The sequence below is a fragment of the Phoxinus phoxinus genome (genome assembly GCF_949152265.1).
Source record: "Phoxinus phoxinus genome assembly, chromosome: 1".
Taxonomy (NCBI): domain Eukaryota; kingdom Metazoa; phylum Chordata; class Actinopteri; order Cypriniformes; family Leuciscidae; genus Phoxinus; species Phoxinus phoxinus.
The window spans coordinates 18,384,064-18,409,945 of NC_136876.1; the positions used below are offsets into that span (position 1 = coordinate 18,384,064).

The 25,882-nt window shown below is 37.5% G+C and overlaps 2 protein-coding genes across 4 annotated transcripts in view; both read left to right on the forward strand.

Annotated features, from left to right (window-relative positions):
- Positions 1 to 3,040: 3,040 nt before the first annotated feature.
- On the forward strand, positions 3,041 to 24,825 carry gmip (GEM interacting protein). Of its 3 annotated transcripts, XM_079633360.1 has the most exons (21): positions 3,041 to 3,280; positions 5,395 to 5,488; positions 5,840 to 5,933; positions 6,054 to 6,117; positions 8,880 to 9,005; positions 10,425 to 10,489; positions 12,161 to 12,268; positions 12,372 to 12,452; positions 12,536 to 12,697; positions 13,505 to 13,642; positions 14,858 to 15,048; positions 16,294 to 16,400; positions 16,489 to 16,551; positions 16,634 to 16,723; positions 16,797 to 16,957; positions 18,260 to 18,436; positions 19,002 to 19,139; positions 19,767 to 19,969; positions 20,050 to 20,377; positions 22,792 to 22,894; positions 23,142 to 24,825. In XM_079633360.1, the coding sequence occupies exons 1-21, from the start codon at positions 3,232 to 3,234 to the stop codon at positions 23,708 to 23,710; spliced, it is 3,111 nt and encodes a 1,036-aa protein (XP_079489486.1). In that variant the 5' UTR covers positions 3,041 to 3,231; the 3' UTR covers positions 23,711 to 24,825. The 3 variants fall into 3 exon arrangements, with proteins under 3 accessions (XP_079489486.1, XP_079489488.1, XP_079489487.1); XM_079633362.1 differs by lacking the exon at positions 22,792 to 22,894 and having other exon boundaries at positions 23,142 to 24,033; XM_079633361.1 differs by lacking the exons at positions 3,041 to 3,280; positions 5,395 to 5,488; positions 5,840 to 5,933; ... (1 more) ...; positions 8,880 to 9,005; positions 10,425 to 10,489 and adding an exon at positions 11,119 to 11,431.
- Positions 24,826 to 25,077: 252 nt separating this feature from the next.
- Positions 25,078 to 25,882, forward strand: part of lmx1al (LIM homeobox transcription factor 1, alpha-like) — a 23,069-nt gene continuing 22,264 nt past the window's right edge. The window contains exon 1 of the mRNA XM_079627716.1: positions 25,078 to 25,151. Coding sequence (XP_079483842.1) covers positions 25,108 to 25,151 — 44 coding nt within the window. The 5' untranslated portion in view covers positions 25,078 to 25,107. The remainder of the gene's footprint in view (positions 25,152 to 25,882) is intronic.

Sequence of the window (25,882 nt, forward strand, 5' to 3'; positions counted from 1 at the left end):
GTAGCCACAATACGAAAATAATGATGCTGGCATAGCAAACCACTCTCCTGCATGCTGAATGAAGATAGATGATCATGTGACTACTGCTTTGAGTGTAGATCTCGATTCATTGGTGGGTAAACTTAGCTTGAACACTTAGAGGATATTTAAAAAGATGCAGAATCGGAACAAACCATTTATAGCATATTTAACAGGGGCTTTCCATGCTTACCATACCAGTGTCGTGACGTGAAGCACAACAGATGCCACTTACTATGATGTTGCTTGGCTTTGTCAGACTGAGTCCAAAACAAAAAGTGTTTATTGGTTAATTCAGTTTTTCAAAGCATGCTTGTGTAGGTTGTACTGAGACTTATTGAGACTTATATTGAGTATTTATATTGAGAATACTTATATTATATTACTATATTGTACTGAAATACTTGTCACTAAACACTTTAACTTTGAATAAAATAAAGTGAGTGCAGAGTCCTGTACAGAGCAAACTCCAGAAAACATAAGAGTTACAAAAGTTTGGTGTCTGTAAGATAATATAAGAAGTCTCTCATGCTCAGCAAGGCTACATCTATTTGATCAAAAGTACAGTAAAAGCCATAATGTTCTGAAATATTATTATAATTTAAAATAACTCTATTTAAGTATATATTAAAGTGTAATTTATTTCTGTAATGCATAGCTGAATTTTTAGCATAATACTCCAGTCTTCAGTGTCACATGATCCTTCAGAAAGCATTGATGATTTGGTGACACATTTCTTATTATTATCAATGTTGAAAACAGTTGTGCTGCTTAATATTTTTGTGGAAACCAAGATTTTAAAAAATGTAAGACTCTGATGAATAAAATAGCAGCATTTATTTTAAATAGACATGTTTTTTAATATTATAAAAACCTTTACTATTGATTTGAACTATTGATCAACAACCAACCCTTATAATTATTAAGTAATTATGATTTATATGTGTTTCAGAGTTCAGTTATCTGTAGTTTTGGAGCCGACCTGGAGCGGTGAGTGTTTTCTGCACAAACCCTCCAGATCACCATGTCAGGAGGTCACATGTCGCACGGGTATATTTGTGGCAATAGCCAAGAATTACTTTGTATGGGTCAAAATGATAGATTTTTCTTTTATGCCAAAAATCATTAGGATATTAAGTAAAGATCATGTTCCATGAAGATAGTTAGTAAATTTCCTACCGTAAATATATAAAATATTTATTTTTGTGAGTGAATGCAGCACAATAACGAACATAAATGCACAACTTTAAAGGCGATTTTCTCAATGTTTAGATTTTTTTGCACCCTCAGATTCCAGATTTTTAAATAGTTGTATCTCGACCAAATATTGTCCTATCATAACTAACCATGCAAATGTAAAGCTTGTTTATTCAGCTTTCAGATGATGTATAAATCTCAATTTCACAAATTGACCCATGTGACTGGTTTTGTCGTCCAGGGTCACACAAATATATATATACAAAAACATTTTTTTTAAAATAATGAATGTGCTATACAAAGTGCACTACTTTTTACTTAATGGTTACAGCACATTAAATTTTTTGAGTCATTTTAAATATTTATTGACAATATATGAAACCATTTTCCCAGGTGTATTATGTGAGTGGAAGTGAGTCGGCTGAGTTATGTGTCAGCTCTTCCTGTGTCTCAACCACCATCAGCCAATAGGGGGCAATGATGTGAGGTTGAATTTCATTGGCTGAATACTCATTGGCTCATTTACTACTGCTTTAAGGGTTTTAACCATAGAAATCATATATTAAAGGCTAGATGTCTCGTCCGCACTGCTGGCCAATGGAGGTCGACGTCCGCACACGGCGGCCATCTTGCCACAGGGGGCTCGCTCACTCGTAACATTGTTTTAATGGTGCATGTACTTTTTAAATAACCATAACTTGCTAAATTTTCTACCGATTTTCAAACGGGTTGGTTTGTTATAAACATCAGAGATGTAGTTATGACACTGCGTACTTATGAATAATTATAATATTATATATTTCAACATGTTTAAGCATCCAGAATTATAGCCACGTAATAACGTTTGTAAGAAACCAAACCGTTTGTAAATCCGTCAATATTTCAGCGAGATAAGAGTATTTGTGTTCGTGATCACTCACCTTACAGAAAGCTTCCCTGTGACAAGATGGGCGCCGGGTGATGCCGTTCGAGACTCCGCCGTAAGACATCTAGCCTTTATTATATGATATATCTATGGTTTTAACTGCATAATCAGTGTTAGGGAAACGCATTACAAGTATGGGTTATTTTATAAGATTACTTTTTTAAGTATCTAGTAAAGTATCTTTTAAACTGACAATTTTCAAGTAAGTAACGCAAGTTTCTTTTATGTACCATTTATTGACTGACACCTCTCTTGTCCCCATGTTGAGAGAAATCAGGAGAAACTGCGGTGTTGTGTGTTCTGTGTGAACATGATGCTAATAGACTTTAGATAAACATTACATTTGTGTTTCATTTTTACTGCTGAAGTAAGAGTGTTGAACTGGAGTGAATTTGCATTTCCTTCACCCTGAGGCTTATTCGTGTCACTTTTGGTGTGAAAAGGCCTTTACATTAGCCAAAAATAAAACATTCGGTTGTTATTCAAATACAAAAAAAGCAAGCCTAGCCCAGGTGAGGAAAAGTAACGTAATGCATTATTTCAATAAAGACTAACTAACACAATTAGTTACTTTTTTAGGGAGTAACGCAATATTGTAATTACATTTAAAAGTAACTTGAACAAAAGTTCATAATATTTCCCAGTTGGTATGCATTTTATGCCAAAAACATGATAGCAGTAATGTTTAAAGATAAGATGAATTAAAGTTGCTGCACAAACAAAGTATTTCCAAATTCAAGAGCCTTTGATATAGGCCACAAACAAAAATCACCAAAAAAGACAAATGCAGCCACAAATTACCAGCAATATCTCAGGCCTTAGCAGAAGTTGGGGGTGTTAGGTGTGTCTGAGAGTGATAGTGAGACAAACTTCCTCCTCATACGATGGTGAAAGAACATTGGCCAACCTCCACTTTAGAGGAAGAGAAGTGGCGCTGCGAGAGAAGAGAGGGCAGTTATCAAACCCCACACCGTCCTGCGTCAGCGTTCGCCTGTGAAAGGTGATGATCCTGACAGGGCTGGATGGACTAACTGCTGGGTGACAACACGAACACGTCTCTTGAGAGCCGCTGGTTTATCAGTAGAGACTAGATGGAGGAGGCAGCAGAGACTGCACAGCTGAGGCAACCAAAAGTCCAGGGTGAGTTACACCAGACGTTAAGGGAAATGTGCTTTTGTTGTACCCAACCGCAGCTTTAGTGTGTGATAGATATATGTGTGATTTATTAGTTATCATGCTCTCTTTCTGTGTATATGCGTGCTTGTGTGTTTGTGTTGCATGCAATGTTCAGTGCATGATCATAGCACTTCCTGTCTTGTTCAAGTTGCCTTTGTGCAAAAGTTGCATCTCAAGGAAGTTTTCATGCACACAGCATTTTTTTTTTTTTTTTTGGACAAATGTACAAAATGACTGCATCTTGGGGTGTCGTATTGTTTCTTTCCACGTGTAAAGTAAAAAAAAAAAAAAGAAAATAATTTATTTTTGGCATGGTGGTTTGGGAAGTTTTTTGTTAATTTACTTTATTTTAGTCTTTTTTTGTTTCTCCATTTAGAAACTCTCGCAAATACATAAAATGTATAACTTTAATGAGCCCAGGATGTGGAAATAAACAACCTAAATAAGACCTCAGTGGGAGGAAGTCACATGCACTGGTTTCAAGCATTTTGTGATAGCTGCAGTTCTTCTCGTTTCTACCACATTGAGGATCACGTGACATTTAACAATATCATTTTTGCAAGTGGTATCAGAATTAGAATGTAACATTCTATGTAACAACTGAAAGCGTAACGTGACAACTGACTGTGTAACCGCGGTGCCATCTTTGAGATGACTTCCGGTGGGTGATATTTGTCAAGCAAAATGGAGAAGAACAAAAAATAAAAAAAAACGTAATCCATACAGTTGAACTAATCTCTTCATCAAAAACAAGTCCTTATTGTCCCTGTAGCAAAGCATGTTAAAAAAACCAATACAGGATGTGGTTGACCTAAATGGTGCATGTCACAGAGAGAAAGAGAGGTTGACAGTGATGCTTTCTTTGTTAGTGCAGTACAAGAGTGGCACACACGGTTTAGACCCATATCTAGCATTATGTGCATTCAAGGCTTCAGAGAGTCCATGAGCAAAAAGCATGTCTAACCTTAAAATGATTTGAATCGATGCCGTAATTTACCTGTGCTTTAAAAAAAATCAAAGGTGATTCATAAATACTCTATGAATGTTATTGTACAAATGAGTCTGGCTCACTCTCGCTGCTTTCTCTTTACTGCTTCTGTCACAAAACGCCTGTGTCAACTTCAGTAGTGTGACTTCCTGTCTTAATGTCAAATGCACATTTCCCGGTGCCATTAATTGTCATTACTCTAGCTTTGGGTTCCAGTTCCTGCAAGTGTTGTTCACACACATGTTCATGTGCTTTAACCGCGATCAAACACCTTTTCCACAAAGAAGTGTATTGTCATGCTTTATCTTGTATTATTTGACACTGTCTATGTTACACACATTATATATTACATTACATTAAAAGTATTGCAGAAGTAATAATACCAAAACCAATGAACAAAGGTTTGTATTAAAAACCTTTTTGGTTACACTTTATTTTAAGGTGTTCTTGTTTCAGTGTAACTATATATTTAAGTACCGAATAATATTGAGCAACTACATGTAGCTACTTACTATAGGGTTAGGGTAGGATTAGGACTTAATTATGCATAATTTACTGTTATTACTATGGTACATACATGTAACATAAGGACACTGTAAAATAAAGTGTAACCCTTTATTTTAAGGTGACGTAGTTACATTGTACTTACTCAAATAAGTAAGTACTGAGTAATGTACTTACTATAGAGTTACGGTTAGGGTTTGGGGTTACAGTTTATTTTAAGGTGTCATTGTTACAGTGTAATTATATATTTAAGTACTGTTTAATATTAATTAACTACATGTACTTACTAAAGGGATTGAGTATTAGGATTTGGTTGAGGGTTGGTTTAATGTAATTATGCATAATTTACTGTTATTACTACGGTAAGTACATGTAATGTGTAACAAGGACACTGTAAAATAAAGTGTTACCAGGTTTGGTTTAGGTACTTGTAATTATGCATAATTTACTGTTATTGTAATAGTAAGCACATGTAACGTGTAAGTAGGTCACCTTAAAAAAAAGTGTTATACCACCTTTATTTTTAGAATCAGATTTTCATTGAAAAAAACCACACGTGGCATCATCTCATGTTCTTCTGTTTCAGATGGTGGTACCCCAGTCCGTCACTCAGAAATCAAACGCTACAGTGAGATATTTCGCGATTTTGATGCCAATTTGGACCTGTCATTAACATGCTCGTACGTAGACCTTGAAATTCCAGTCTTGAAAATAAAGGTTCCAAACGGGTGATTTCACATCGATGCCATAGAAAAACCATTTTGGTTTGCAGTGAACAGACATTTTTTTTTATTTAAAAAAAGAGCATTTTAATAATCTATTCTAAAGCATTTTTTTTTCACTATAAAGAACCTTTAGTTCAATTGAAAGATTCCATGGATGTTAGAAGTTCCTAATGGGACCATCGATGCCAATAAAGAACCTTTGTTTTGAAGAATATAAAACCAGTTTGAATGACAGCCGTTTTAGCTCCGTGTGAACCGCCGTGTTTCATTTTTAACATCGTTGCGTCTGCTGATTTGATTTCTCAGGACTGTGGATGAGCTTCTACAAGATGCAGACTCGCTGTCTTTAACAGACACCTCGGCAGACACCACACTGAACGCCGATCTGGACGATATTACAGTGAGACATGATTGATGAATTCCCACATACTCATACTCATATGTCTTTACACTTTTGGGTACAACAATCTCTCAAGCAAGAACGCGTTACAGCGAGTATTAAAAGCTGCGTGTTTTCCAGGGTGAAGATGTGGAGTCGTTGAAGATCTGCCGTGAAGAGGAGGAAAAGGACGGAGGCGTAACTGGTAATTCTGTGTGTATGAGTGTTTGTTTGTTGGACATTAGGAGGAAGAATTACTGTCATTAGGAGGACTAATGAGATTTGTGATAGACACAATGTTTGTGCTGCTCACATAGTTATTAGAATGAATATCTGACATCCGGCCATAGGCGCATTGAACCCTAGAGAAGAAGACATATCACTTGAGATATCTGAGAGGAGCAAAGCAAAGCAAGAGTGACTGATCAGACTCGGAAGCATCATGTCACGCCACTAAATCTCTCTTCTTCAACCTGCAACTGTTTACGTGTAATTAGCCACATGGACTAATGGCCCCTTGCTAACAAGATTAGCACCGGACGGGGGTTAGAGAGCAGATTAAATCGGCAGACAGCTGCTCTCTGTTTTTCCCACTGATCCATCTCTCCAGGAACTATATAGGTTTGAAAGAATGTTAGCATTAGAACTGTAATCTTTCTATAAAGTTGGAGAAGAAAGAAAATAGGTATAACATATTAAATGATAAAGAAGGGATGAGTAACCGAAGATGAGATGAGATATATTTTGACTAGGTAATAGCTATGCAGCATTAAATACATTTATATATTGATGTTATCTTTCCATGGGTGCTAACTTGGTGAAACCATGCCTGCTCTGTGAGGATATCTAGCTGTTTGCTAGCTGAGATTAGGGATTACGCTAACACTCAAAGTTTAAATAAAACATCCGCATGGTGACCTTTCGAGGCAATCTCTTGGCTTGTACTCACAAAACACATCATCTTCATTACGTACACCTGAGACAGACTTCAGTATCAACAATTTATTCCTATGCCGTCTTAGCCTAGTTCTCTAACCCCCACTGTGAGCAATCTGATCAGCCAAATGGACTGACTAAGCAGAGGCATTTCATGAATTACCTGGAGAAAACTGTGAGTTTAAGGTTTTGTATCCTGTTAAATATTATATTGAATCAAATGTATTCATTTTAGATTCACCAGTTTGGATGGGATAATCTAACAATTTTCCATATTTCACTCCAATTTCAAAATACATGTTCAGTAGTATGAAAAGTAAAACCAATTATATTTTGAAATACTCATGACCACAATGCAATGTTTCTTTTTTAATCAAAATAACTGAAATGTATGCCAAATACTACATTGTTAAATACCAGTAGTAATAATTTACTCTACAAATCAAATAATGTATCATGATTATTTCGCATCACGGTAATGAGAATTACATTTTTTGTGCATCATGGTAATGAGAATTATATTTTTCGCATCACGGTAATGAGACTTATATTTTTTTCTCTATATCACTGTAATGAGAATGATATTTTTCGCATCACGGTAATGAGAATGATATTTTTTCTCTATATCACTGTAATGAGAATGATATTTTTCGCATCACGGTAATGGGAATGATATTTTTCGCATCACGGTAATGAGAATGATATTTTTTCTCTAAATCACAATAATGTGAATGCGATATGAAATAGCATCACGGTAAAGAGAATTATATTTTTTCTCTATATCACAGTAATGATTATGATATATTTTCTCTATATCACAGTAATGAGAGTGAGATATGTTTTAGCATCACGGTAATGAGGATGAGATTTTTTTGAATAGAAATTAGAATTATATTTTTCGCATCACGGTGATAATACGATTTTCACAGTATCACAGTAATGAGTATTACTATTTTCCTCTACATCATGGTAATGAGAATGAGATTTTTTTTCACATCACTGTAATGTTATTGTATTACATTAACAATACAAAAAATATATTTTACAATATATCTTTTAACGTATATTTCTTGATTTTGGGGTGAACTATGGTCTTGCCATGAGATTCACCGGCGTGTACAGCAATTGTGCTGAGAAAACCATTAACAATATGTGTGATAGTAACGTCAAGCTGAATTTGATGAGAGAGAGTGTGTTTAAAAGACCGTAAAGTAATGATGAGATATCTATATCCTCATATCAGGAAGTCAACCCCACCCTAATCTAAAAACCATCACTATACAGTCTGTTACTGTCCTGGATTATTTCCCCTCCCCTCCGTGCCAAAAGTGAACACACACACACACGCACACACACACACACACACACACACATATGCTTTAACATGACAAGCCAAGAAGTACGGCAGGATGGAAGTGGGATAGTGGCACTCCAACAGAAATTGATGGAATGATGGAGAAAATTCAGGTTTTTAGTTTTGCTGTTTTGATCAGATCAGATTTTTAGCATTTAACGCACAGGGAGGAGACAGCAGACAGAGGGAGGGTGAACCGTCTCGGTCTCTGTGAAATCCTCACACACACTCACTGCTGAGTCCCAAAGCCTTTTGGACACTAACAGCGAGCCTAGTTGCTCCCTATACAGGCATTTTGCATGGATATTGAATTACCAATCCGGAATATTGTCCTGGAGAGTCACAGGGATTCGACTTTTCGACATAGATGTTATGATCCTGTGCTCGTTTCCGACACCTTTATTAGACTTTTGGAGAATAATGTCTTTCAACATTGTTTTTAACAATTAAGTTGCTTTTTTTGTTGTTGTCTGCGTTACGATGGGCATGCACTGCACCTCAGCATTTGTCTTCACATCTTTGAAGATTCGGGAGATTTATCCTCTGAGAAATGAGTGACAGCCAACAGAATCGTTAAAGCTGGTTGAGGACAAGCCTCTGTTAGTCCCGAGCGGGGTTTAGTTTACATAGGGTTAGGCATGCACACGAACCGTTGATGCTGATGTCTTCCGCCTCAGCCAAGGATGCCGACCTGACCCTGTGTCGCTGCGAGGGTGGCGTGGAGCTCGCCCTTCAGTACGCCAAAATGTGGTGCCGTTATGCCAAAGACCTGCTGACCTGGATGGACAAAAGAATCAGCCTGGGTGAGTGCTTTAAATGTAGTCTTTGATTACACTAACTTCTGTCAAATAGTCACAGGAGTCACATAGAACAACACGCATCCAACTGTAAGAAAAATATAGAAGACTAGCATTTAGACTCATGTTTTTAACGTGCGGACACATTATGTTTAGGCTGGATTTGTTTGCTAGTAATTATAGATCGTTTTCGCCTGGAAGAAAAGCCGAGGGACCTCTTCCTGGAAATAGCATGAGAATCTAAAATTGGATCTCTGATAGAAAATGACTGGTGTTGAACAACACCTGTAATAGGGTGAAGTAACCTTTAACACGTCATCTCGCACAGCGCCCTCTAGTGGAAGGTTGACTGATAGGTCACCCTTCGTGTGAAAAGAAGTACACTTCAGCATATACCGGTACTTCTAAAAAAGAGTACTTATTACAGAAATAATATGCTTTAAAACAATATACTTAAGTGCTAACTTAATGTAATGTTTTTGGACAATCATTTGCATGTTATTTAAAATAAAATGAAAATGTATTCTAGTATTATATATATATATATATATATATATATATATATAAATGCTAATTGCATTTAATATATATATATATATATATTATAAAATGCAATTAGCCGTTTTTTTTTCACCCACTGAAGTAGGATTTAAATACATTTTCATATGTAAATTTTATATTTACCTTTACTGTCTTTTTTTATTTTTTATTTATTTAATGTGGTTAAATTATCCTGCCGAATGTACTGACAATCATTTATGAATTTTGGTCAACTAAGATATACTTTATTTATATTTAAATTTGTATGTCACGTATTTAAATATTTGTGTAATTACTCATTTGCAATAGAAGTAGAAATTTACCACATAAAAATATGTGCACAACAAAAGATTATTAGCATTTAAAACTTGTATTAGCAAGTAAAGCTTTTAATTTGACAAAGTATACTCTTTAAAAGTGTCCTTAAGTGTGTTAAGAAACACAGTCATGATAAATGCCCCGAACAAAAAGAGACAGAATGTATAACAGAGGCAACGCCAGACATCAATAGCCTAATAATGAATTAACAGAAGAGGGAAGCATACAGTACATTACCCGGTGTGGTATTCCTGGAATTGGTGATGATGAATATCCTATTTTCCATTGAGCTGTAATGCTAATGGGTTATGACCCGATAAAGTTATGTCACCTTATGTCCGCTCACTGTTGTATTGATATTTTGAAGCACTTTGTTGTGTGTCCATCAATACAGATGCAAACTATTTCTATCAGTCAATCGTATTTTCCATCTGGTGTTTTGCTTATTAACCTCTTTCTTCTACATGTATGTCAATGTACGCAAATATTCAGAATTTGGCGTAATAAACTTATAAATTATATAAATAAATTATATTTCTGATTATGAAAATCATTGTTTGTTTGCAGAGCAAGAGTTTGCTAAGAGTATTATGAGAGCGGCAGATGCAGCCAAGTCATGTGTTGCTCAACAGGTATGTGTGTGTGTGTGTGTGTGTGTGTGTGTGTGTGTGTGTGTGTGTGTGTGTGCGCGTGCAAAACATGTAATGAGAGTTTATACAGCTATTGGCTCTTTTGGTCATGTGGACTTTTATAAAACTATTTTAAAACAAAATCTAATTAGTTTATTAGTTTCTCTATTGACAATATTCAGCCGTAAATTCATTGCATGAGAATTCAGTAGCTTTTCTTCTTTTTTCATGAAAATCATGAACACTGAACAACATCCATAGCATTCTGTGATGGAAATAATGCTGGTAGAAATTACATTTTAAAACGTTTGGGAATAAAATGGCTGACTCCATTGTCATGCTACGATTAATTTCGTAGCGTTTTTAATACGCACAATTAAATATTATATGACAGTTTTGCATAATTTGATAGAATAACAGCTGGATGGAATTTTATGCTATTATTTGGGAAGTCTAAGATAAGCTAAGCTTAAAACTAAATATATACATAAAAGTAGCTAAATAAAAAAATAATATTTAGGCTGAAGAATTATGTCCTGTGGCCGTTAAGTGAACTGCAGCCAGCCCAGCAACTTAAACTTTTTTTTTTTTTTTTTGCAACTTAAACTTATTGCTCGTGCTCGAACTCGTGCACATATTGCACACGTGAACGTGATTCAAGGCCCCGATAAACTCACGGTCTTTTTCATTCTTCTTTGTATAGAAGTAAAAAAAAAATTGTAAATACCTTTGCAGAGATATATTACTGAGCACGCATCCGACGCCATCCACGCTGCTGCGAGCGACGTTTAGATAAATATGTAAATATATGTGCTTTCCTCTTAAGTTACTTAATAATAAAACAAGCAAAGCTGTAAGAAAGCAGCCGTGAAGAAAGCATCGATCATAGCGATGTGGATGTTCGCACAAACTCTACAATTCAAAGGCAACATGTCGACAGATGAGGTGATTAAAATGACACTGACTGTTATGATGGTTTGATAAAGTATATTGAGACCATAGTCTATATCTGACTATTGTTGAATAAATACATTTTCTTTGCATTGGACATTGACTTTACAGTACAAAATGGCTCTCTTTCGACATTATCCTGAACATTGTGTGCCCGCGCCCGTAAACATCCCATCCTTTTGATTTTCCCGGCAAAAACGTCCCGATTCCTTCTTCTCATAAAAGTCAGTCTAGGCTTTCACAGACACAACCTAGGAAGTCTGGGACAGTCTTGTTTTTATCTTTTTCGTTACAAGCTGTTCACGCATTGGCAATAAAATGCGATTAATTTATGAAAATTCCTATAGCCCGTATATGAATAAATGGTGTAGCTATAACGTAACCACAACTTAAGCAGTTAACTATATATATATATATATATATATATATATATATATATATATATATATATATATATAAAAGTTATATATAAGTTATATATATAACAGCATAAAAGTTTCAAAAAATAAATAATGAAGTCAAGGTAAAATGCTTAATGTGGCTTTAATAAAAAATAAAAATAAAAAAGGAAAAACGTATTATAAAATGTATTCAAATGCAGTCCCTGGGACTAATCCAGAAGTTACCAAACACCCTAATGCAACTATTCTGTTGCATAAGGAACATGTTGTTTACTGTCAGCCCACTTTCATGCTCTTAAATCAGTTTTTACACTCTCCACAGGACATGATGCCTCTGCAGTATATCTACACCCAGGCCCTGGAACATGATATCAAAAGCAGCACATCAGCCAAACACACTGCTGAACTCATACAACAGCGCTGCTACCAGGTGCACAAACATCCATCTGATCAATGTTTATGACAAACGCAAGAAATCTGAACCTTATAATAATGTGACGTGTGAGGTTTAACTATATCTATCTATCCCAAAGGCTCTCTCGGCCAAGAAGAACGAAATCGACAAGTGGCGACGGGAATTCAAAGAGCAGTGGTCAAAAGAACAGAAGAGGATGGTCAGTTCTTAGTGCTGAGGTTGATACTGTATGTGTATTCATTCATTTATCACTCCAGTAATGTGACATGTGTTGATGATCAGAACGATGCTGTGTCTGCGCTGAAGAGGGCTCGACAGCAATACATGCAGCGCTGTGAGGATCTGGAGAAGGCCAAAGCCATGACAGCCAAAGCTGAAGAGGACACCGGGGGTTACAAGACCCTTGACAAGAGGAGGAAGTCCAGAGATGACGCCCAATCTAAGGTCATCCCAAATATACGGCTCATTCTATAGTTTAACATGAACAAAAAAGGACAAAAACAATATGCTTTGGCAATAACATTACTATTGTGTTCAGTTTAACATATCTGCTAGTCACCAAGTTTAATCATTAAACACCGTTTTGACATTACAGGGGAAAGTATGTTTTTGTCAAAAGGTTCTTTTGTCTATTCTGCCATATGAACAGTGATTGTTATAAAATAATTTTAAGAATCACCTTTTTTTGCAGATATCCATGTGATATTTAAATTGCAGGGGGTTGTTCGGATAGTAACATAGTTGAAAGAACTTTTGAAGACATACAAATTTATTATCATTTTTAAATAATGTACACGTTTTTAAGAATTTTTTTAAAAACTTAATTTAAAGGAAATTAAACTTAAAACTACATTTTCTACAGCATTTCGATTTTGGAAATACATTTTATATAGATAATGTTGACTTTACACATTTTTTATTTAATATGTTGAACTTGACTGAATCACTTTAAAAATTGACACTGCAAACCCTGTAATTTAAGGGATATTTAGACAATTTCAAGCAAACTACTACAGAGGGTGGCGAAAAAATTGTGTGAGATTATAATATGCTTTCCATTAATAAACTATGTTAGTTCTGAAAAATACTATTATCAACAATGCACATGAAATGTACCCTAAACAATTCGGTGAGATTATAAAGGAGTATTTCTTGTTTTAATAGTGCAGATAACCAAAAGTGTAAATATGTGTCATGTTAATGATCTTTTCTGGGAGATATTTATTATCGCTATGCTTTGCTACCGTGTAGGTTACAGAGACTGAGATGCTGTACAGGCAATGTGTGTGTGAAGCAAACAACCATCAAAGAGAGCTGGAGAAGGTGAAGCGCAAAATCATCGTCCACATCCGCAAGCTCATCTGTCAAGGAGACACCGTGCTGAAAGAGGTGGGTTCACCAGCCTTTAGAGACAGATTGGGAGGCTAAAAGGTGAAAAGTACATATTTACACATGACGGAGAAACTTTAGGTCGATCAGATCACACAAGTAGATGAGGGAGACACATTCCCGTTTACACCTGGTGTTTTAATTCGCCTCTTTTGTCCTCTTTGACCACTTCTGTCCTGATTTCTTCGAGGGGAGGGTCCATGATGAGGGTACATTTATTGGCTTTTTCAGATCTTTGGATCTAACGGATGAAATAATCTTGTGTAATTTACATGTGAACACGACCGGAGACACGTAAAAACACACGGAGAGCAGCAGGTTTTGTTTATGGTCCGACAGCCGCAAGACTAGCCGAACACTGTGAGTGTGTGTTAGAAATTAGGAATGGTGAGAGAACATTGTGCTTGGTATGTTTTTCGTCTTCAAATCAAACTCGGGTCTTCAGCCGACAAAGTTTTAATCCAGTCTGGCTAGCGCGCTTCCCAGAATGTTTACATGTTCGGTCAGTATGCGGAGAGTAGGTGGTCTTTTGCGGCTATTCGACCACATGAGCGTTCACACTATGAAAGCAATCCGGTCAAATGTGTTGTCGACTACCTCTGGAAGTGGTTGAAAGTGGACAAGCTTAAAATGTTTTAGACCTGTATGTAATGTCGTCCACTTGTGATCCGATCAACCAAAACACATCTTAAAGGAACACGCCGACTTTTTGGGACCTTAGCTTATTCACCATATCCCCCAGAGTTAGATAAGTCGCTACATACCCTTCTCATCTCCGTGCGTGCCGTAACTCTGTTTGACGCACCCACCGCTAGCCTAGCTTAGCACAAAGACTGGAGGTAAACGGCTCCAGCTAGCATACTTCTCCCAATAAGTGACAAAATAACGCCAACATTTTCCTATTTACATGTTGGGATTTGTATAGTCACAGCGTGTACAAATAACAATGTCACATGAGACACAGCCATCTTCTTACCGTATACATACTGGGAACTATATTCTCAGAAGGCGAAGCACTGCTACTTGGGCTACTTGAGTGATAACTCTCTGCTCCTCACCACGGGGCTTATCAGGAGCTGCGAGCAAATCACTCCGCAGAAGTAGCAGTCATCACTAGCACTAGTCATCAAATGTTCAGCGTATCTAGTTTACACTTGTATTTGTATATTCATCCATGGCTTCTCGATCAAAGTCTCTGTCTTGCTCCTCTGTCAGGCAACGGTGAACATGTTCTTTTACCAGCGGCAGCAGACTGAGGCGGTTCCTCTGGGCTACCAGAACCTGGAGCTGACCTGCAGGCCCTGTGAGCCGGGTGAACCCTACCTGCAGTACATCCTGGGAAAGCACATCCCCGACCATCCTCTCCAGAACTTCACATTCCAGGAGTTCATGCCCCAAAGCAGGAGGTGAGGGCACACAACAATAACTTGTAACTTGCAGGGAGTCAGTAAAAACAATTAATACTTTTATTCAGCAAGGATGCATTAAACTAATCAAAAGTGACAGTAAGACAGTATATAAAAGAGTTCTATTTTAGATTAATATTTTGAACTTTCCATTCACCCCAAAAAAATCCTGAGACATCAGTTTCCATTAAAATATGAAGCAGCACAACTGCCTTCAACATTGATAATAATACAAAAGTCTTGAGCAGCAAATCAGCATATCAGAATGATTTCTGAAGGATCATGTGACATTGAAGACTGGAGTAATGATGCTGAAAATTCAGCTTTGATCACAGGGATACATTACATTTTAAAATATATTAAAATAGTTATTTTTCAATTGTAATAATATGTAACAAAATTAGCATTTTCACTGTTTTTGATCAAATAAATGCAGCTTTGGTGAGCTTAAAAGACTTCTTTTAAAAACATACTCAAACTTTTGAATGGTTTAATTGAAGGCAAGATTTTAATCAATGTACAGGTGAAACTCGAAAAATTCGAATATCGTGCAAAAGTTAATTTATTTCAGTAATTAAAAGGTGAAACTAATATATTATATAGACTCATTACATGCAAAGTGAGATATTTCAAGCCTTTATTTGTTATAATCTTGATGATTATGGCTTACAGCTTATGTAAACCCCAAAGTCAAAATTAGAATATTGTGAAAAGGTTTTCTTAACTGCAAGCCATAATCATCAAAATTATAACAAAAAAAAAGGCTTGAAATATCTCACTTTGCATGTAATGAGTCTATATAATATATTAGTTTCACCCTTAAGTTGAATTACTGAAATACATTAACTTTTGCACGATATTCAAATTTTTCAAGTTTCACCGGTAGGCTACCAAGAAGCATTTAAGCGTAAATTCTTTGCTCATGTCCAAAAAGCTGTTTTATTCCAGTCCACTCTAACTTATTCTTATCATACAGCGAGTATTATACAATAATTATACAATAACGTGTTACTGTCTGTTCTTTTTGTGTGAGATTTGCTGTTTTTAATTGTAACAAGAGATCAGCTTCACTTTTTAAATGTATGAATCAGTTGCTAAATCCCACTGGTGTTTATTGTGAACAGAATTGAATTGCATTTCTGTCTCAATGCTTCTGCAGTCAACTAAAGCTCATTAACGTGTGTGAACAACTAAACTAGCAACCGCATCATTTGAGTTGAATTTCTGTATACCCAATTTTCACAGATCCCCACCAACAGGTCGACGTAAACAAAGCACTGCTACAACTTACCTACAAGATTCATATGTGCTACCAGATGATCTGAAACACAGCAGCAGTTTAGTAGATGGACGTACGTCTGATTTCCGTCATAAACTTTCTTGCATTTAACCCGTCTGCAGTGCAACTGAACATTTGTCATGTGATTTATTGATGTGCAGGGCGGCCTGGTCACAGTGACCGAGACAGCACAGGAGGAAGTCTTGAATCGCTGTCCAGTCCAGGTAGAACAAATCTCTTGCAACATTTTATTCCTGTCCTATCTAGATGTTGTAAATAAGTGACTAATATATCTCCTCTCTGAAGCTCATGGGAGCCGTAAGCTGCCCAAGGCCTCCTCCACAGGAACCATGTCTTCAGATGATCTTGATGAGAAAGACGCTCTGCAAGAAGCAGGTATATTTTACACTTTCTGCATTTCAATGGCAGATACTGCAGTTGTTGACTTTTTTTTTTCATCTGTGTGCAGAGAGCGAAGAGGGTTTATCTGATAGCAACGGAATGACGTGTAAACCACGAACTGCATCACGTGCCGCTTTGACCCACAGACTGAGAAAAATGAAGAGCAAGATGGTCAAGTGTAAGCAATGTGACAACTACATCCTGGTCAACGGGATTGAGTGTGAGGAGGTGAGTGTCAGGGCGCATGGCTTCTAGTTAGTATATCCGAGTGAAACTGCTTCTCGAACAATGTAGGGCGGGACTTGATTTAGTTGATGGGGAATTGGTTGAATGGTTGTGGTTTGCTATTGGTGGATCTCATGTGAGTGACAGGTTGACCCCGCCCTCACGCCAGTAAACGCATCATCAGAGAAGAGAAGAGATGAGCTGCAAGAGGGAGAAGAAGTTATTTTGATTAAAGATTACGAGGACACATGAATAATAATAAAAAAGATGTGCATGGATGAATCATCTATAATAAATACTGCAATATTACATAAAAAACAAGAATTGTTCATTTTGATTTCATGGTGACACCACATTTTTTATAACGCCATGTCAAAAGTCACAAGACACGTCAAAAACATTCATCAAGCATGTGCAAAAATGCATTCTGTTGCTCTTTGAAAGGTTTATACATTCACATTACCATAAAAAATCTATTTCTCTATGAATAAGAAAAATTAATAAATTGTCCTTTATTGTTCACTTTTAACTCCTGGTGACCTGATCCTATAAATAAGTGTGCTGTAAGTAGTGTGATGAAAGTGACAGCTAAAGGGATAGTTCAAAAATGAAAATCCTGTCATTAATTACTCACCCTCATGTTGTTTCAAACCCGTAAGACCTTCGTTCATCATCGGAACACAAATTAAGATATTTTTGATGGAATCTGAAAGGTTTCTGAACCAGCCATAGGTAGCAACGTCATTGCAACTTTCAAGGTGCAGAAAGGTAGTAAAGACATTGTTAAAATGTGACTACAGTGCACTTGGTGACCACTGTCATTGTTCTACGCCAGAACGTCGGCTCACGCATGTGTTGTGATTCTCACGTGACCAGCGTCGGCCAATAGTGAGCCAACAATCTGACGTATAACCAGGAAGTGCTTCACTGTTTACACTACGCGAATAGCGTAGCAGAATGACGGGGAAGAGAAGAGATTGTTGAATAAAGTCATTCTTTTTTTTTTGGGGGGGGGGGGGGGGGGGTGCGCAAAAAAAGGATTCTCGTCGCTTCATAACATAAAGGTTGAACCACTGTAGTCACATGGACTATTTTAACACTATGGATGGTTCAGAAACCTCTCGTATGTCATCAAAACGATCTTCATTTGTGTTCCGAAGATGAACGAAGATCTTACGGGTTTGGAACGACATGAAGGTGAGTAATTAATGACAGGATTTTCATTTTTGGGTGAACTATCCCTTTAAATGACTGGTTAGTAAAAGAATGAACATGGCAGACTGACTGTTGCTCCTCTCTTGCCAGTGTGGCCTTGCAGTCCACAGGAAGTGCCTGGAGGTTTGCCAGCTGGAGTGTGAGCACAGGAGGGGCTTCATCTTTGGGATGGAGTTCTCCCTGCTGCCCAGAGAGAGCCAAGACTGTGTGCCCTTCGTTGTCCTGCGCTGCACTGAAGAGATTGAGAGCAGGGCTCTCGGAGTCCAGGTAGGAATAAACCAAAAACACTGATCTTGTGAAAATGTCTTAAAAGTTTACTCACTCCTACACCAATCTGTATTTGTAATGCTTGCTAAGGCAACTTTGGACTATTGCTCTAAGTTTTAAGGCTGGAATACATTACACAGCTTTTAAAATCTGAAAAGATTTTTAAAACACTAGACATGCCGACTTTGGAAATGGTTACAGAGGTTCTGAACTCATAAAACAGAAATGTGCCTCATTGCTAGAAGACATGTGACAAATGAAAATATGTTTTAAAATCGGCTCAAAATATCCAATTGGTATCCTCTGACTGGATGGAAAATCCAAAATCTGCAGACTGTAAAGCAGGGTTCAAAACTGGGTAAAAGTTGTGTAGTGTATTCCAGCCTTTAGGGTTAGTGATTTCAATAAAGATTTACCACAGACTTGAATGCAACCTCGAATGATTGGGGCAAGTTGTTGGCCGGCATCATGGCAGCCATTTATGGACAAGCAAACCATCCTATTTTGTTCAGAAGATAAAATAATCTAGTTATGTTCCCTCTCTTGTTCTTGTCTCTGTATATAGGGAGTGTACAGAATCAGTGGATCCAAACCTCGCGTTCTAAAGTTATGTCAGGCCTTTGAAATCCAGAAAGACCAAGTTGACCTTAGTGACCTCTCGCCGCATGACATCACCTCCGTACTCAAGCACTTCTTAAAAGAGGTAAAAAAGGATTCTTGAGTAAAGTTCACATTTTTAAAGTGAGTTCAAGTCAAACAAATATCTAGTCTTAAATGGAGCACAACAGAGCTCGCACCAATTTTTCAGTAGCCTTGTTTCCGGAAGTATTTTTCCCATAGGGATTTCTTTGTTAAAGAGTTATAAGCCATGAACAACAAAACCAACCGGCTACAAGATGAATCACAACATTACAAACTTTTATTTGAAGCAAAAAAAAAAAAATTAAACAGACAAAATTACAATACTGTGAAACTACAATCCCATAAAGCATTGCGAATGACATAAGCTAAAATATTACGAATTCAAAACTATTGATCTAAAGAATTATATTGTGTATACTATATATAGACACAGTATGTTTTACATTTATTGCAAAAAATGCGATTTGCTGATTCTCTGATTATTTGATATTTTTCTGCTGAATCATGGGTAATGTAGTTTTTCGCCAGTTTAAATAATCTGTTTATAAATTATAGTTTCAGATTAATTCGCTATAGAGAAAATGAATGGTATTTTTAACCACCCGTACCCGACTATTTACAGTAATCTTCTCATTCCTCTAAACATATTTTGGGATTAATCCCCTCATGTGGTCTTCCTCTTTCACAGCTTCCAGAGCCGTTACTCACCTTTGACCTTTACAACAACTTTATCAACGTGGGTAAGGAGATTCAGAGGCTTAGTGAAAAGGATCATGTTGCCGAGAGTGCTGGGATTGTGGAGAGTATTGTGGTCAAACTCCGAGAGCTTACAAGTCGATTGCCTCTGTGTAACTACAAAACAGTGCAGCACATGACTGCCCACTTGAACAGGTACCATACTGTCTGAAATTACATTAAAGCTCATCTAAATGACGTAGTTCTCTACTAATCCATCACTTTGTTGTCTTCAGAGTGGCAGAACAATTTGAAGACAACAAAATGTCTCCAGGAAACCTGGGCATCGTGTTTGGCCCCACGCTCCTGCGGCCCCTGGTGTCAGGGGACGTGTCGATGATCGCTCTCCTGGAAACCAGCTATCAGGCTCTTCTCGTGGAGTTCATGATCTCACACTATGACCAAGTATTCGGTTCCGCAACAAGATCCAGCACACCTCCGCCACCGCCTCCCACGGCGCCCCTCCCAGACACCCCACCAAGAGCTTCATGTCCCATCTCTCCTGCCAGCAGTTCCCCACAGGACCCTGGAGCCGCGTCCAGGGAACGTCCACGCTCACTGGAGGTAGGCAATAAGAACATGACTTCACACAATCAGTAGCTCCACGCTAACACCATGCTCTAACCAGAAGCGAAGCTATAAGATCCCAGCGAGACACAGTTCATGTGTGGACACTAGACACAACACGGCTACCAGACGCGTCGAAATCAATCAAATATCACAGCCAATCAGAAGAGAGTGTGGGTGCGTTCTCTCTCTCTCTCTCTCTGCAAAAGTCGTAATTAAAAGTGGGAAACATGGCGGAATCAATGGATGCAACGTCCCTAGTTAACGGCTAATTTTCATAAATTAAATAAAAACATAAAAAAGCAAAACTTACCTGATGTGCATTCTTCGTTCTTTATTCTTTAACTCTGGAAGTTGAGTTAAAAACCTTGCTGTGTTTTTGCGTGACTAATTTAGAGAAGGTACACTGCCATCTTGCTCTGATTAAAGTGACGTGAATTGATTGGATGGTTGTGGTTTGCTATTGGTGAACCTCATGTGAGTCACACGTTGATCCCGCCCTCATATCAGTAAACGCATCATCAGAGAAGAGATGTTAGATTTATTTTGATTAAAGATAGCAGAGCACATTTAAAAACAATTATGTGCACTGATAAATAATTTACAATAAATACTGCAATATAAGAATTGTCATTTTTGATTTCATGGGGACTTTAACTTGCAATCAAATAGATCAATATCTTAATATCAATAAAAAATAAATACCGAGTGATTGAAACAATCTTTGTCGTAGAATACACTTGTTTGGTCAAACTTTGAACGTACTTGTTACCTGTGAATTGAAGTTGAATTATCCATTGCTTGCTATAAAAGTCACACGCACATGAAATTCAAACGCACATTATAAAACGGATAGTTCCAGTCCTTGATTCTGATTGGTTGAGCCACGGTCAAAGCCGTTGTAAATTACTCAACAAACATACACCTGTGACCGACCGCATTACATTAGTGTTACTGCGCAACTGCTGTTTGTGATTATTTGTTGCTGCATGTGTTGCTTAGCAACGTCTTTGGAACTACATTGCTTGGCGGAGGAATAAATGTGTTATAACGTTATATTTTTTTGTTGCTGGTGTTTATTAAATATAAAATGAATATTTTTAAGAAGTAACCGTTTTATAAACGTGCCTAACAAACGCCACTTAGCTGTTCTAAATCCACTGTAAAACATGGCTTCGCAGGGCTTATTGCTTTGCTTTTAAGATTAACGTTATATAAGCACATTATCAGTCATAGTTTCTATGTTGTGGTTCCAGCCGCAACATTGCAGAAATAGAAACCGTGTCTATCGTTCATTGCGTCTCGCCGTCGTGGCTGGTTAGAACAAAAACTCTTAAAAGATACGTTAGCTGTATGTTGCAGCGTCGCATCTGGTTAGGACACTGTGTACAGTACAGGAAGTCAAATAAACACAGTCCGACTGTTGTCATGATGATGCTAAAAGCTCGCCTCAGGTGGACGTGCTCGTGCGGGCGAAAGAGTTCATCTTGATCTGCTTGAGCCGCTATTGCTCTGCTTGGGCCTGAATTGTCCCGCCGTGCCCGTGGAAAGGCCTGGAGGGATTAAACGCTTACTCTGTGAAGATTACTTCTGCTTGCCTGTGTGCTTGTGCTTATGTCAGAGTCTTACCTCTGTCGCAAGGTGCTTTTAGTCAGTGCCGAGGCTCCTCAGCAACTACAGAAAAGCCTGGAGGATGGGATTAGCTATTAGCCGAGTCTCCTCTAACTAGAACAGTTTTTGATTAGCAAGTTTTCCACAGGTTTAGACTGTTTTAGTAGGCTTCTCACAGATAGCGCTGGACTAACACATTTAATACTGCTAGCACTAACTGGCTATATATATAATATTATAATAAATCCTACATAAGTTTGGGGTCTGTACATTTTTTCATGAAAACATCATGTCTCTTAAGCTCACCAAGGCTGTATTTATTTGATCAAAATACAGTAAAAACAGTATAATATTATTACAATTTAAAATAACTGTTTTATATGTGAAAATATATTTAAATGTAATTTTTTTCTGTGATCAAAGCTGGATTTTCAGCATCATTACTCCAGTCTTCAGTCACATTCAAATATGATGATTTGCTGCTCAAGGAACATTAATTATTATCAATTTTGAAAATATTTTCGGGGAAACATTATTTTTTTATTTTTTTATTTAATGCATTGTTTCCGAATAAAAATGTTAATTAATAAAATAAAAAAAACTCTTTAAGTCTCACTGACCCAAAAAATTTAAACGATACCCGTGTAACCAGTTTACATTATAAATCTTTAAATGTGTCACTGACACTTTATCTACAAAATAATAGTACAATATAACAGTAATTACACATATTACAACAATTTAAACATCTAAATGATCCATTAGTCAACTTATATTCAGAATTTTTATCATTTTAACAGAATCGCACTATCAAGAGAGATTCAAGCGAGGGTTATATTTCTGACAAGTCATCATCCAATGAAGCAATGGACCAGCTGAGCCCAGAAGCCAATGAGAGAGCAGGTAGGCGGGCTTTAACAGACATTCAAATTCAATACCAGCTGGCTGCTTGCGCAAACTTTTTTGCTCTGTGTTTCTGTGGCATTGCCGATCCTTTTTCTTCCTGTTGTCATAAGCAAACAAGTCATTTTTTTGTTAGTCTAAAGGATATGGAAATACATTTTTAAAGCATTTTGATTAATACAAAATCACATTTTTTTTATTATATTGTTGTGAATAAACGTTTGATTTTGTTCTGTACCTCCTCCAGTCCTGGCTATGAGGCCGACAGCGTCTCCTCAGGGGCATCCGGAGCAGGCTGTAGAAAGTCAACTACAAACTCAGTCGAGGGGTCACTTCAGCAGGCAGCCGGTCAAGTACTACAGACAGGGTTCGGCAGGAGCACAATTAAGCAAAGCGGACTCTCAGTCGCGGGATGAGGACAATTCTGGGAGCGGGGAAGGACTTGTGCCAGGAAGTGCAGACAGCAGCCGCAGCTCCTCTCCTGAGCCCGAGACCCCCTCACGATTACACGAGACCCCTAGTCCGCAGAATAACACTGGATGCACCCCTGGGAGTCAGACTGCACCTCACACAGGGGTGACAAGGACAGTATCGGATGAGGGGGTTAAACCAGTAGCTTCTTCGTTCAAAGAACATGTGGGCCAAATGGACAAACGAAACACCAACCAATCGAACAACACCCTGGGGGGGAGAGAGCGCCTGATCCGGTCCTTGAGGAGGTGTCCGACGGAGGAGAGAACGGCACAGAAGGTCCTGTCCGGACTGAGGCTAAAACGCAGCGATTCAGGGAAGGCCGAGCAGCTCCATTTTGTCTGACACTGACTGAAGCAGAAGCATGTTTACTTCACTGATGGGGTTCCTTAAATTCACTGGGATACATCCCATTTTGTGCTGTAGAGCCCACAGTATTTTAGTAGGCTACACGCTGTACATTTTTTTAGTTTCCCTGCTTTGTGACGTATGACGTACAGTGTTGTTAAATCACAGTACAGATGGTAGTTTCCACTCTCACTGGAAATTTGGCACAGATTTACGTGTTTATTTGTTATTCATAGACAGCCTGTCTTGTATAGATGTATGATGCTGAAACATGACTCCTTTGGGATGAACATTCAATATATGGAAACAACAACAAACTGGCATGTTTTTTTTTTTTTTTTTTTTTTCAGATTCTTTCAAACCGACATTCGACAATACATTAACTGACATTCTTCAAAATATCTTCTTTTGTGTTCATTAGAAGAACATTCTATTATTATCATCAGTGAGGAGAATTCTTATTTAGATCACATTACCGCTTAAATCATGCTAATTGTCAAGTCAGATTACTCGTTTACTTTAGCCTATACATGTAATACGCTGGCGCCACTAGATGGCAGACGCGACGCGTGTGGACCTGCATTGCATTTGATGACATGCTCTAGGTATAATTGGGCATATTAATTACCTCAAAAATGACTTTAACTTCCATACTAGCCATTGTTTTGTTAATACGCCGGGACTAAGCATTTCCCTACAGTCTGTAGCCTTTGAGCTATTTTACAAATTCATGCTTCTGTCATTGATTTTTGTGTTAAAAACACTCGGAATGTATGTAGGGCGACACGATTATTTTATTTAATTTAGGTATGTAGACTACGAGAACAAGTGACAATTTTGATAATTAGCCTGTTGGCTTTCATCTGTTTTCAGCCGTACAAATGACAAGTTCACTCACAGCTTGAACACCCATTTGTTTGTAACTTTCATTGGACCAATAGGCTATGTACAAAAATAGTTTCAGCCTTTCATCTGAAGGCTGTTGTTCTTTAGGCTACAGTACATAAATCTGAGATTATTAGCCTAGCTATGCCTATAGGCTATGATGTATGGAATTTACCAATCTTTTTATTTAAAACAGCCTGTCATTCAGACAATAAACTATTTATCTGAAGGAGAAACGGCGCGATACTCGTTGCCAGATACAATAGGTCACTTCTACTTTGTAAATGCCGGTGTTTTCTTCTTGCACCCCTCCTTCAGCAGCAGTCATTGATTGTGCGCGCGCAGCCCGAGTCTTCACTCCATCATCACATAAAGCGCGCGCCTGAACGTCACACACAGTCTGGCGATGCTTTTGCGCCACTGCGTGTATTCTGGACTATAACGTTAGCTAACACTAAAGTTTGGCATTTGGAGCACTGTTGCCCGTCCTCTTCTTCAAAGGTATTTTGATGTTACCGAAAGAAATCTCTGGAGGAGTGTGTTTCAGCGCAAGGTAAGCGCGCGAGACGCATCTGAGCATCACCTGCATGAGACAAATGATAGACTTGAACTTTTCTCTGTCGGCTCTTTCACGGTTCACATAGAAACATGCACGGCTTTAATAAACCCTTTTAACACAGCCTAGGAAATATTCCACTGCGATTTACATTTTACAGAAACGAAAGTTTTCATTTGAATAATGAATTTATTAATTTGCCTCTAACATATTCGTGGTAGCCTACTTTAATAGACATACCGTGTCTGTATTTAGTAAAACTGTCAAACACGTAAAGAAACTTCTCTCTTTATGAGTTCAACTCAGGCCAGAAAATATGAAAAATTAAAGAGTCTGGATTTTAAATCTAACATTTACTAAATAGAAAAAAAAGTTTTTTTTTAAACTCTCCGCAATGACATATTTTTCTTTAGCTAATTTTTTATGGATTTTAAAAATTGTTTAAAAATTGAGCACATGTTATAGGCTATAGGCTACGTCACTCAATCACGTTTTGGTTTCCGTAAGTTTGTAAATGATTTGGTTCCGAGAAAAAAATATATATAAAATTGACGTAATCATAAGCGCCGCTTTTTCAGTCATTAGGAACAAAAAAATCGATATTGATCGTATTTACGCTATCACATCACAGAACAGCTCTCATGTCATGGACCATCTTCGATTGTAGCCTAAATTAAAACTTAACTTTACAAAATTAAGTGGACGCTATCAATGCCTATCAAATCACG

Bases quoted from the DNA above. Each gene is read 5' to 3' on its own strand.
- gmip (XM_079633360.1), top strand. From the start codon at position 3,232: ATGGAGGAGGCAGCAGAGACTGCACAGCTGAGGCAACCAAAAGTCCAG. The intron at 12,453-12,535 runs GTCAGTTCTTAG...GTTGATGATCAG, and splicing joins CAAAAGAACAGAAGAGGATG to AACGATGCTGTGTCTGCGCT. The intron at 16,401-16,488 runs GTACGTCTGATT...ATTGATGTGCAG, and splicing joins CAGCAGTTTAGTAGATGGAC to GGCGGCCTGGTCACAGTGAC.